A 13,634-nucleotide genomic window follows, 5' to 3' on the forward strand; every position below is an offset into this window, starting at 1 on the left:
TCTGGCACCATCTTTCCTAACTTGATTATAGTTAGCAAATGTTTTTCTTTCTGTTGGTCATGGAGGTTGAACTCAGGGTCTAGGCACTGTCTCTGAGCTCTTTTGCTTCAAGCTAGTGCTCTACCACTTTGAGCCGTAGCTCCACCCCCATGGTTAGCAATTTCAATTGACATAGAACACATTCCACTTCACAAATTCAAAGTGTTATTCTGACACTGCCCCCCATCTCCACCTGATTTTCAGTTTTAAAGTTTAGAAAATTGTGTGTGTGTGTATTTATTATTTTTTTTGCCAGTCTGGGTCTTGAACTCAGGGCCTGGTCACTGTCCCTCAGCTTCTTTTGCTCAAGGCTGGTACTCTACCCCACTTGAGCCACAGCGCCACTTCCGGCTTTATTCTGTGTATGTGGTGCTGAGGAATCAAACTCAGGGCCTCATGCGTGCTAAGTGAGCTCTCTATCACTGAGCCCCAGGAAACTGTACTCATCACATACTCATAGATGTGTACAGTATGTAATTTTCATTGTGTGTGTATTCCCGTGGAGATACTGCGGTAGGATAAGGGGGAGGGAAAAGAACTATGTATGACGGTGACATAAGGTAGGGTTTGGGGTCAGGAGAAAGCTCATGAGAGGCTTATTCTGATTAAAATATAAACCATAAAATGTCTGCAATGCATGGTGAAACCCTTTGGTATTATTTATATACACCCAAAAAGCACCTCAGAGGACAAAGAAATGACAAGAAAGCAAAACAGGCTCTGTTGGGTTTCTGGGTAATATAGGTAGAAAAAAAGGGAGAGGAAAATAGAGATAGTAAATGATGATAAATACGGTTGTAGTACTTGGTTTTCATATATGAAAATAGAACAATGAAACTTGTTGGAACTGTTTTAGAAGTGAGATGAGGGTAAGGGAGAGTGACATAAAATATGAACTTGTATGTATATATGCAAATGTCACAATAAAGCCCCCCCTCCATACAACTAATATATGGCAATAAAAGAATATTTTAAGTGGGCTTGGGATGTGGCTTAGTGGTAGAGTGCTTGCCTAGCCTGCAGGAAGCCCTGGGTTTGATTGCTCAGTACCACATAAACAGAAAAAGCCAGAAGTGGCCCTGTGGCTCAAGTGGTAGAGCACTAGCCTTGAGCAAAAGAAGCTCAGGGACAGCGCCCAGGCCTAGAGTTTAAGGCCCAGGACTGGCCAAAGAAACCAAAAGTCTTTAAGTAAGTAAAGCTATCTTAATTTTTAGTAAAAATGTAATTGGCATCGAGCACTGGTATCTCACACCTATAATCCTAGCTACTCACGAGGCTGAGGTCTGAGGACCATGGTTCAAAGCCAGCTGGATCAGGAAAATCCATGAGAATCTTATCTCCAATAAACTACCAGAAAACTTGAAGTGGTGCTGTGGCTCAAGTGGTAGAGCACTTGCCTTGAGCTGAAGAGCTGAGGGACAGCGCCCAAGCCCAGAGGTCAAGCCCCATGACCACCATCACCACCACCAACAAAAACAGTAATTGACTCAATAGCTATCAAGGAATAGCAGGATGAGGGTCCTTTTGTTCTCCCTGCATAAACTCCCATTCTACAACTTCATTATTCCTATATGCCAAAATGCATTGGTTTATATGTATGTGCGTGTATCTCCATATATACATATATATTTGATTTAAATCATCTGCATGTATTTTGGTACCTGGAGATGACGGGTGATTTGCTGCCGTTCATTGCATTTGTTCTTTCCCAAGGTTTCCTCGTTGGTTCTTTAAAAATGAGAGACAAATTTATTAAGTATCAGTATGTGTTCTAAAAATCACTGTAAAACAAACAATGAAATACTGAAATAATCATACCCCTTTGTATAGTAATACAGACAAGAACATTCAAATTTAAATCCTAAACACCATTCTAATTTCTATAATTTCAGTTCTTAAAATAAGAATAAGCAAACATATAAATTTCCTTAAAAATGCCCTTACAGGGCTGGGAAGGTGGCTCCGTGGTAGAGCACTTGCCTTGCATGCATGAAGCCCTGGGCTCGATTCCTCAGCACCACATACGCAGAAAAAGCCAGCTTAGGCAAACAAATCCTCAAGAATCTCAGTGAAGCTGTGACTCAAGTGGTAAGAGCACCAGCCTTGCCAGGTGCCGGTGGCTCACACTTGTCATCCTAGCTACTCAGGAGGCTGACATTTGAGGATTGCAGTTCAAAGCCAGCCACAGGCAGGAAAGTCCATGAAACTCTTCTAATCTCCAATTAACCACTAGAAAATCCAAAGTGGCGCTGCGCTGTAGGGCACTAGCCTTGACAAAAAAGCTCAGGGACAGCATTTAGGCCCTGAGTTCAAGCTCGCGACTGACAAAAAACCTACAAGCCAACAACAATAACAACAAAGCAACAAACACTTCGAGCTTCGAGTGAAAAAGCTAAGGGATAGCACCAAGGCCCTGAGTTCAAGCCCCAGGAGCAGCACACACAAGAATCTATTTCTAGGTGCCAATGCAATTGTAATGACTCATGAGGCTGAGATCTGAGGTTCTCAGTTCAAGGCCAGTCTCAGTAGGAAAGTCTGTGAGCCTCTTAACTCCAATTAATCACCAAAAAGCTATAAGTGGAGCTATGGCTCAGGTGATCCAATGCAGCTTTGAGCGAAAAAGCTAAGGGACAGCACTCAGATTTCTGAGTTCAAGCTAGCACAAGAGAAAGGAGGGAGGAGGGGGAAGAACTATTTTAATTAGGCCTATTTTGAGTAGATACTTTTTGTTTACCACTTAGCATTAAATGGTAAGCAAGTAAAAAGTGTAATATATCTGTGTACTTCAACACTTCATCTAAAGCCAAGAAAAAATTTCTTTAAACATCTCAAAACGGATTACAGAATCATGTCATTCTGAATCAATTCTTAGGATCTGGCAGACAATTCCAAGCCCTGTCACAAAGAGGCTGGTGGCTGGCCAGCTGGCCGGGGTGGCCAATTCACCGGTGTGGTTGCTGGCCTTCACAGCAGGACTGCGGGAAACTGTGAGTGGAATCTTGTCTTGATGAAAAGCATTTGGGCCAATGGAAATAAATGTATATATGGGCTGTGATTTTGCTGTTTTTTCTTTCTAGTGCTGAGTCTTAAACTCAGGGCCTGGGTGCTGTCCCTGAGCTTTTTTCTTCAAGGCTAGTAATTCTATCACTTGAGCCATAGCTCCACTCTTAATTACAAGTGTCTCAGGCACTTCTCCACTCTGGTACTTTCAAAGCGGGATCCTCAGATCTGGAGGATTACAGAAGTGAGCCACCAGCACCAGGCTCCACTGAGTCGTTTTCACCAAGAATCTGAGCTCTTGCTTCTGAGATGGCTTCTAAGTGGCTTCTGCACATTGCTACTTACAAGCTTGAGTCTCTTTTAAATGCACAGATTCAAAACTAAGTCTCCTACAAAGCTCTTTTTGGTACAGAATTTCTGTTGCATGCAGGTGTCTACATAAGACAGCTTGTCTTGCTTTATTCTTCATCATTTCAATAGTTCCTTCCATTTTTCACTATTTTTTATTCCCCCAACATATAACACTTTCTCTCACTGACCCTCCCCCCGGGCTGGCAAGTTCCAGAACATCAGATAATCAGAGGGCATTTAGGATGGGCAAGTCAGAAACACATTCAACACAGCAAGCAGCCTAGGCAGGCGTGAAGATGAAAGACCTGCTGCAAGCGGTGGAGAGGGAGAAGCACCATCCATCAGACAACGCATCAGAGAGGGGCAGGCAGAAGGTCCAGAGGGGTTAAGACAAAGCAACCCTGTCCAAGGTTTTTTCTCCACTAGGCAAGCTAGACTGGCCCTCAACCCCACAGGCTGGCTCAGTGCGGGCGCGGAAGACCACGGAGCAGCGTGTACCTCAGAAGTGCTGCTGCGGGGCCGAGCCCGGCCTAGGAACGTCCCCCCACATGTTTCTGCCCCACTGACTACACGTCACCTCAATACCTGAATGTTTCACAGTTCTAACTCACCTGCCCAATACCCCAGCAGGACTGACCATTCCAGGCAGCTGAGTCTGTTGATTACTTTTCTAACCTTCTCATGTTGCCTCACCTTTGTCTCAAGGGCTTATTAACCCACTTGACGTGCAAAGTAAAATGCCGTTTTTTCTACAGAGATGACCCCATATATAAGTGTTTTTAGATTCAACACGGGGTCGTAAAGGTTAACTCCCCCTTGTGCATGCCTCACATCGTCAACTGGACTGTGGGGTCAAGGTCTTCATCATTCATTTGTTTTGCCTATTGAAAAAACTTGAACGAAACAGGTAGGAAAGGGCGTCGCAGCCCTTCTGAATGGCGCCACTTCACATGTGTGACACACACAAGGACATGCTAAACACAAACTCACGCTTTAGCTTTGCACATGCAAAACACGGAGAGCTGTACTAGACTTACGCTTTTTTTTTTTTTTTTTTAAAGACAAGATATTCTTAATGTGGAGATCACGGGTGACCATCCGGGAGTTTAGAAGCAGTAGGAGGTCATGAACAGATCTGTATGACCTGGATAAAAACGACTCTCTTCTGGGGAGAGACTTTATGACTGCGACCATATTCTAAAGATTTTTGCTGTCCTCAAGCACAGGGCAGTTCTAAAGCATCTGTAACAGCTGTTTGGGGTTGTTCTTTGGGGGGGTATTGCTAATACTGGAACCTACTTGGGTCTCACACATTCTCTAGGCATTTCCCACTTGTCACTGGTGCACTACCACTTGAATCACACTTGTGTTTAAAGGGTAAAAGTCCCAAGGATTTGTCTGCCCACACTGGCTCTAAACCTCAACTTTCATACCTCAGCTTTCTGAGTATTTAGAATGATAGACATGAGCCTCCAGTGCCCAGCTTAATATAGATAACAGATTTTGGCTCAAAAGGATAAAGCTAGCAGGGTGTCAGTGGCTCAGGTCTGTACCCTTAGCTTGAGAGGATCAGGTTTGGGGGCCAGGGCTTGAAGCCAGCAGGGCAGGAACGTCTGTGAGACAACCAAAGAAGCCAGAGGCAGATCTGTGGCTCAGTGGTAGAGCGCTAGCCTTGAGCAAAAACGCTCAGCAGCAGTGCCCAGGACCCGAGTTCAAGCTCCATGACCGACAAAAAACCAAAAACCAAAGCAACAACAACAAAAATCCCAGATATAGGTCAAGCACTAGTGGCTCATGCCATTATGTAGAAATTCTAGAGGTGGTTAGTAGCCTTTAAATCAAATATGCAGGTAGCAAGACAGATCACTCCCTATAATGGTTCCTATTAGCTATTCTGGATATTCACTCTTCACATTTATCTATGTCACTTCATTCCAAAATAGATCAGAATGAAAACAGACAGCCCAGCTTCTTAAGTACTATGAAGACAGGCATAAAAATACACTGTGGCTATGTACTCCTAATTTTGGAGCTAACACTTCAAATAAACACATCAAGTAAAACATTTTGTTAAAAATGTATTTTATATCCAAGAGTCCTTATGTCAGAAACTTTATTCAATGTTTTCCCAAGTTTTTAAACTTAATTTCAATTTAAACGTAAGACACACAATTTCCTTAGCTGACCAGCAACATCAGCCAAGATGAATGATTAAAATGGTAATAAAAAATTAAAAAATAAAATTAAATGGTAATATACTTTTTTTCTTCTGGTTCTGGTGCTTGAACTCAGGCCTTAAGCTCTTTTGTCAACTTCTTCACTCATACCTGGTATTCTACCACGTGACCTACAACTTCAATTCTGGCTTTTTACTAGTTAATTGGAGGTAAGTTTTTCAGATTTGTGTCTGGGTGGGCTCAGATCTCAGCCTCCTAAGTAGCCAGGATTACAGGCGTGAGCTGCCAGTGCCCGGCACTGTCAACCTTCTTAATCTGAGAATAACTTGAAAGACTGCAGTGATCATCTACTTTTTACCTTTCAGATGAAAAGTATCTCTCTTACCTAATAATGTAATTTCCCTTCTTTTACTGAGCAATTTTAAATCATCAACCATATACATAGCATATGTAAAAAACATTTTTCCCCCCAAGAGAGCCAGGGCAAAATTGCTGAATTTTACGAGCTCTTAAGAGTGCCAGGAAGAGAGCAATGGCAGCTTTTGGTTACTACAGCAGAGACTATCCATGTCAACCAAGAGCACTCTTATTTTTGTGATCAAACAGTCACTTGGTCCAAACACAGGACCATGTTTTAATTGTACAGTGTTAACATTTCAAGAAAGGTTAGGAAAGGTTGTACAGTATTATACCCTCCTGAACTTACCAGGTGTACTTGTTGATGAGACCTTAGAAGTTACAGGTTCTGACTCTTCCTAAATACACAGAAACGCATGTGTAAGTCTCATAGCCACTGGAAAACAGCCACTGTGCACACACGGTGTTTCTCCGTCCCTCCTCCCTTCACCTGCCCCTCTCCCTTGCGTGCCAACCAGCTGTGACCGCTTCCTTCTCTCACCATCCCACTACCCTCCCCAAGACCCTGTTCCCGACCACGCTGCAAAGCCAGGTAAGAGGCAGGAGGAGGCAGCCAAACGGCAGGGAGAAACACTATGTGATATGTTGACCACCAGTGTATAGAACGGGCAAAGCAGTCTGCCAGGCACCAAGGGGGAAGTTCAAACACTATCATTTACAGGATGGAGGGTGCTCCAAAGACTAAAAGTGGTCCCTGACTTCTCTATAGCCCATCATACTACTACTGGGCACATATCTGAAGGAGGAAAAAAACACTCCAGAAAGGTGTCTGCATATAATTGTGCCTATAGCCATGGATGGAATCAGCCAAAGTGGCCAACCACAGACACACATGCATGCGTGTGCACACCGCACACACAGGAATACTACGCAGCAAAACAAAATCATGTCATTTGCAGGAAAACGTATCCAACTGGAGACATAATATACGTATTTTCACTCATATGTGGAAGCCAGACTTAAAAGATAATACATATTCAGTGACATATACACATAACCCTCTACATCACTGTATATATGGATAAATGCAGAACATGAATCTAACTAGGGAGTTACTTAGGAGGACAGGGGAAGGGAAAAAAAGCTTTCCCCACATTCTCACACATTCAAGTCATTTTATAGGAACACCACTGAAATTTCACCAATATCACTCAAACAAGCAATTTTAAATATCTGAATAGTTAAAAACAAGCAAATGCCAGTTCAAACTGAGTCCAAATGAAATCTTGTCTTTTGTGTGGTTTTCTGAGTAAGGCAGGAGACCATCTTTATTCACTTACATTTTCTGCTTCTATTGTTGATCCCTTTTCAGCAATTCTTCTCCTAGAAAGAAGGCAAATTCTATTTTTAAAAATAATTATCTCAGACTGGGTACTGGTGGCTCACGCCTATAAATCCCAGGCACTCAGGAGTCTGAGATGTGAGGATCATGGCTCAAAGCCAGCTTAGCCAGCAAAATCATGAGATTCTACCTCCAATTAATCACCAAAAGGCCGGAAGTAGAGCTGTGCTCAAGTGGCAGGGCACTAGCCTTGAGCACAAAGAACTCAGGGACAGGGCCTACACCCCGAGTTCAAGCCCCATAACCAAAAACGGAACAACAACAAAACCCCTCTAAAACAAAAGTAACCCCCCAAAACAGCCGGTTATCTTGGTATAACAACTTCTCTCAGAAGTTCATCCAAGCTGAAGTTGTATGCAGGGTGAACGTTAACAAACTCCACTCAGTTCTGGGCATGTCCCTGGGAGCAACCTCACCTCCTGGCCAGCAGCGCGCTCATCTCCTCCATTAAGCCGCTACCTGCCAAGGGAACGGGTCCATTCCCACGACCCAAGTCTGTTTTAGCTGAGGCGGGGTTCACACCAGTGGCCGTCCCTCCGCCCGGCAAAGAGGCATCTTCCACCTGAGTGAGGACACAGACAGCAACTTCCTCAAACATGGTCATTTAGCCACCGAGTGGAGAGTAAAGCTCTCTATCACAAGGTGGTGTCAAATCTAACATTACCAATAATGGGATGGTATACACATTTAGGTCATACATGTTACACTGAGAAAGACACAAATCTATGGTACTCCATAGATACCTAGGTACTCCAAAATACAATTTGAATCTAATCTTGAAGAAAACAAATCAGACAAGCTAAACTAAAGAACAATCTGTCATGACACTCCTCAAAAACATCAAAATCATGAAAGCTGAGAATCTTTCACAGGTTCAAGTAGACTAACAAGACATTACTGCTAAATGTGACCCGTGACCCTGGACTAGAAAAAGAAAGCTGTATTGTTGGACAACAGAGTTGTGAGTCACAGGACTGTGCCCGTGTTAACTCCTCCAACTCTAATAATTATACTGGAGTCAGTCAGGCGAATATCCTTATTCTTAGAAAAGATACATTCTTAGAAAAGATACAGGGTGGAATTAGGGAAGTAGGAGCATGTTATTTTTGGCCAACTCTCAAATCATTCAGACAAAAAGTTGTGTGCGTATTTAAGAAAACATACACATAGAAAAGAAAAAGCAAACACTGGTAAAATATTAAGGTGACTCTAGATGCTGAGTTCATAGAAATTCTTTATACTATTCTTGAAACCTTTCTGCAATTTTAGTTAAAGTTGTAATCAATGAAGCAGAGAACATAGAGTTCATAGAATTCAAGCAGAGTCCCTGCTCAGGCACACACAGGAGGCACACACGTGTCTGCAGAGGTGTTCACACGGCTCAGGCACACACAGGAGGCACACACGTGTCTGCAGAGGTGTTCACACGGCTCAGGCACACACAGGAGGCACACACACGTCTGCAGAGGTGCTCACACGGCTCAGGCACACACAGGAGGCACACACACGTCTGCAGAGGTGCTCACACGGCTCAGGCACACACAGGAGGCACACACACGTCTGCAGAGGTGTTCACACGGCTCAGGCACACACAGGAGGCACACACGTCTGCAGAGGTGTTCACACCGCTCAGGCACACACAGGAGGCACACACGTCTGCAGAGGTGTTCACACGGCTCAGGCACACACAGGAGGCACACACACGTCTGCAGAGGTGCTCACACGGCTCAGGCACACACAGGAGGCACACACACGTCTGCAGGTGTTCACACGGCTCAGGCACACACAGGAGGCACACACACGTCTGCAGGTGTTCACACGGCTCAGGCACACACAGGAGGCACACACGTGTCTGCAGAGGTGTTCACACGGCTCAGGCACACACAGGAGGCACACACGTGTCTGCAGGTGTTCACACGGCTCAGGCACACACAGGAGGCACACACACGTCTGCAGGTGTTCACACGGCTCAGGCACACACACGAGGCACACACACGTCTGCAGAGGTGCTCACACGGCTCAGGCACACACACGAGGCACACACACATCTGCAGGTGTTCACACGGCTCAGGCACACACAGGAGGCACACACACGTCTGCAGAGGTGTTCACACCGCTCAGGCACACACAGGAGGCACACACACGTCTGCAGAGGTGTTCACACGGCTCAGGCACACACAGGAGGCACACACACGTCTGCAGAGGTGCTCACACGGCTCAGGCACACACAGGAGGCACACACGTGTCTGCAGGTGTTCACATGGCTCAGGCCCACACAGGAGGCACACACGTCTGCAGGTGTTCACACGGCTCAGGCACACACAGGAGGCACACACGTGTCTGCAGAGGTATTTACCCGTGACACTTTCCTAAGCTTGGCTCCAGCAATCGCAGCTGCAAGTCCAGTTAAAGGACGATTGTCTTCTGATAAGGATCCCGAAAAAAATCCAGATGCAGGAAGGGGAGGGGCAGGAGGTGGTACAGGAGGGGGAGGGGCTTGATTGGGAAGAGGGGGTGGGGGTGGAGGGGGAGGAGGGCCAGAGGATGGCAGTGGGGGTGGAGGAGGCGGTCCTGGGGGAGGAGGGAGTACAGAGGCCTGGGCTGGACCTGGAGGGAGTGGTGGAGGAGGTGGAGGTGCAGGTGGTCCCACAATAACACCTGAGAAGAAGCAGTGTTAACATAAGCCATCAGAAACAGCTAAATGACTGATACGAGCTTACAAAGGCAGGCAGGCAGACTGCCACGGTAAATTAAGCTGACTCAAATAGTACACAGGAGGGCAATTTGTCGTAATGCTTAAAGTCTACTAGATTCATAAACTGCTTCGCTAAATGGCAACGCTTTGTACAACTATTTAAAGATAATAACAAGGAAAAAAGGATACTAAGATTACATATAACTATTTTAATGTTAGTCCTTTAATAACACAACTATACAAAACAAAGATCATATAATTAAATGTTTTATCACAATAATTTGGAAAATAATCTTTAAAATGCTTATAAAATGTGGGAAGCAAGCACTCCTTAACACACACACACACACACACACACCAACTAGTATACGTGGTGCACAGCTAGTGCTGCATGAAATAGCAGGCCCTAAGCAAGAGGCTGAGACCATATATTCTAGGATGAAGGTATGTTTATTATGTACAGATGACCAAAGTACCTGGGTTAAAAATATGGAGGTGGAGTGGGCCTTAGGCTTCAGTATCTTAAAATTAGTTCACATTTAACCTCTCCATGTAACAGGGCCCTTGTGGCTCATTCTTGTGACCTAGCCACTCAGGAGGCTGGCACTAGAGCATCAGGGCTCAATGCCCAGGCAGAAAAGTCCAAGTAGCCAGCAAGACGCCAGAAGTAGGGCTGTGGCTCAGGCAGGAGAGTGCCAACCTTAAGCAGAAGAGTCAAGTGACGGCACAAGGACCTGTGCTCAAGAACCAGCAACAGCACCAAAACATAAGCATAAAAAGAAACGAGTCTAAATCGTGTAAAGTCACAGAAAGCGAACACCAAATTAGTACTCCTTTCTTTTTATTTTGTTGGTTGTAGGGCTTAGATACTGTCTCTGCCCTTTGTTGCTCAAGACTCTAACATTATGAGCCACAGTGCCACTTCTGGCTGGTTCTCTGGTGGTTAAGTGGAGTCTGAGCGTCTCAAGCACCTTCCTGCCCAGCTTGCGTGGGGACCTGGAGGATGGGTGAGACTGGGTGCTGTGTGCACACAGGGTGCTGACGGCCCTCAGCAGTGTCTTGGGCAGTGCACAAGCAGCACACAGAGCAGAGAGTGTCAGGATGCCCGGCACTGTCACGGGGACACAAACTGCCAAGAACCTGACTGCTTTAAAGCACTGGCATGTCAAAAATACTCATCATGTCATTACTTCACACTTTATATTCATGCATTTGGTCTCAGCCATCCTCCTTTACCCTAACACCAAACAACAACAACAAAACCCCAGCCCAGTGCAGCAGCTCCGGGAAGGCAGTCACTGGAAGGACCGCCTTCTAGGCCAGGCCTCATCTCAACAGGCAATGTAGTGCATACCTGGAGTCAGGGAGGCACGAGCCTGCAGATAGGAGGATTTGGGTCCAGGCAGGCCTAGACAAAAATGCACTTCATTCCAAAGTAGTTAAAAAAAACAAGAGCTGAAAGAAGGTGAGGTGCAGGTGGTACAACACACCTGTCTAGGAGGCATGAGCCGGGAGTTCAAACCCCACTGCTTTCAAGAACAAATGTAAACCGCTGGCCAAACGGTTTCTGAAGGAGCCAGGTCCTTGTCTGCCTGCCTAGGTGGAGGCCGCACCCTCTCTCCCGAGTGCCATACCGCGTACTGTGTGCTGGGGGGGTCTGGGTACACCTGCAGTGCATGCCACTGTGTTTCCCTCCACCTTCTGGGCATAGCCAGGCTGGGGGCTGGCGGGGGACGGGACCAATGGCCCAGCCTGAGAAGGGCCCCAAAGCAGAAGGGCTCCAGGGGAAAGGCTAGGGTGGCAACGATGAGGACCACGGAGCACTCAAAGATAAAGCCTTAAGGAACACAGGCCAGGCCCTCATGATGGGCTCACGCCTGTGTCCTAGCTAATCCAGGAGGTGAGATCTGAGGATTGCAGTTCAAAGCTAGTCCAGGCAGGAAAGCCCATGAGACTCTTACCGTCAATAAACTACTCAGAAAAAGCTGGACTAGAGCTGCTGCTCAAGTGATAGAGCGCTAGCCTTGAGCACAAAAGCTCAGGGACAGCACCCAGGCCATGAGTTCAAGCCCCAGTACTGGGGCACAAAACCAAAAAGGAACACACACACACACACACACACACACACGTACGTCACACAACGGGGCCAAGCAGTTTTCCCAGTGCCTTCAGGAGCTGGAGAGCTGTTTAGAATGCTGCAGTACACTCTCAAACCCACTTCCACAAGACACCCTTCAACTGCAATCAAGCAAACAGGACTCACAATGGCTGCTTTTTACCTTTCATCTTTTAACTTTCAAAACCACATGGCTCTATGGTACACAAACGTCCAACCCTCCTCCCAGTCTCCTCGGCAGCTCAGCTGTGACCACTGTCAGGAGCCATGAAGAAACCTTACCCTGCGGGGCTGGAGCCTCGGCCGGCTGAGAGGCTGCCTGCAAGCCTGGCTCTGCAGCAGAGGGGTCTCCCAGCTCAGAGTTTACAGGGCTCTCCACAGAGGCAGGGGTGGCTGCAGAGGGAGAAGGGAGAACACTGGGCTTGGAGGCGGGAGCGGGGGCGGGGGCAGGGCCCGGAGGAGGAGAGGCCTGCGGGCCGCAGTGTGGGAGAGATGCAAGGGCAGGTGGCGGCACTGCTGGCCCCGCGGCGGGCGGTGGAGACCCAGGGCAGGGCGCCGAGTCCAGCAGCCCCTCCGGTGCTGTGGGCGACGGAGGCATTTGGGGCACAGGAGAAGAGACACAGACAGGGAGGACAGGCCTCGGACCAGTAGCTTTGCCAGGGGGACTGCTAATCATTATTGGAGGAGATGGAGGGAGGGGTGAGAAACTGGAAGGAGACCAGGCACAGGGCTTCGAAGCTGGAGGCTGAGGAGAGGGTGTGTTCACAGGAGAAGAAGGTCGAGAAGTTTTGCTCAGGGGACGAGGTGCTGTGGCGTAATGGGGAAGGACGGGGTGGAAGGCTGAACCTAGAGAAGTGGCGAAGCGTGTTGCTGAGTGCCGCAGTGGAGGTGTGGGGGGTGTGGAAGTAGGAGGCAGAGCAGTCACTACAGCGTAATCAGGAGTGGCCTCCGACACCGGAGCAGAGATGACTTTAGCGTATGATGGAGGAGGTGCTGAAGGAGGCTGGCAACTGGAATACTCAGGAAGTGGAGCACTATACAGGGAGCTGTCTGAAGACGGAGCTGGACAGAGGTGGGAAGCAGCAGCAAAAGACGATAAAAAAGAGAGAAAAAGGGAGCTAGTGAAGCCACAGAACCAGCAATCAGACAAAATGTATAAATGTAGACTAGTTAGTAGCAGAGAATTAGACACATGTGCAAATCACTTTCATGCAGTACTTTTAATCTATATACACATTTTAAGATCTAGAAGAGGATGAAATAAACTTTATCTTAATCTAATAAGCAGATAAATTATTCTTATAAGGATAGTGACAGTCTTAATTTTAATTACTGCATCCATTACAGAGACATTAAAAATATGTGCAAAAGCTCATCAACGGAAAATAACTTAGTTGTTTAAAGAAACAACAACAAATAGCCAAACTGGCAAAATGTTCACTACAAGGGGCAAGTGATTTTCTAATTAAATGTTTATTTGTGAGAAAGTTTTGTCTT

At 46.5% G+C, this 13,634-nt stretch overlaps 1 protein-coding gene across 3 annotated transcripts in view; it reads right to left on the reverse strand.

The window, feature by feature from the left end:
* The window catches only part of Enah (ENAH actin regulator), a 121,969-nt gene that overhangs the window by 12,028 nt on the left and 96,307 nt on the right, over window positions 1–13,634 (reverse strand). For all 3 annotated transcript variants that reach the window (XM_042673456.1, XM_042673455.1, XM_042673454.1), the window contains 6 exons: window positions 12,420–12,530; window positions 9,683–9,984; window positions 7,743–7,888; window positions 7,265–7,307; window positions 6,274–6,322; window positions 1,701–1,767 (listed from right to left, as the gene is read on the reverse strand). In XM_042673456.1, coding sequence (XP_042529390.1) covers window positions 1,701–1,767; window positions 6,274–6,322; window positions 7,265–7,307; window positions 7,743–7,888; window positions 9,683–9,984; window positions 12,420–12,530 — 718 coding nt within the window. The remainder of the gene's footprint in view (window positions 1–1,700; window positions 1,768–6,273; window positions 6,323–7,264; window positions 7,308–7,742; window positions 7,889–9,682; window positions 9,985–12,419; window positions 12,531–13,634) is intronic.

This window comes from Dipodomys spectabilis, unplaced genomic scaffold (genome assembly GCF_019054845.1).
Source record: "Dipodomys spectabilis isolate Male_0828 unplaced genomic scaffold, ASM1905484v1 ptg000854l, whole genome shotgun sequence".
Taxonomy (NCBI): Eukaryota; Metazoa; Chordata; class Mammalia; order Rodentia; family Heteromyidae; genus Dipodomys; species Dipodomys spectabilis.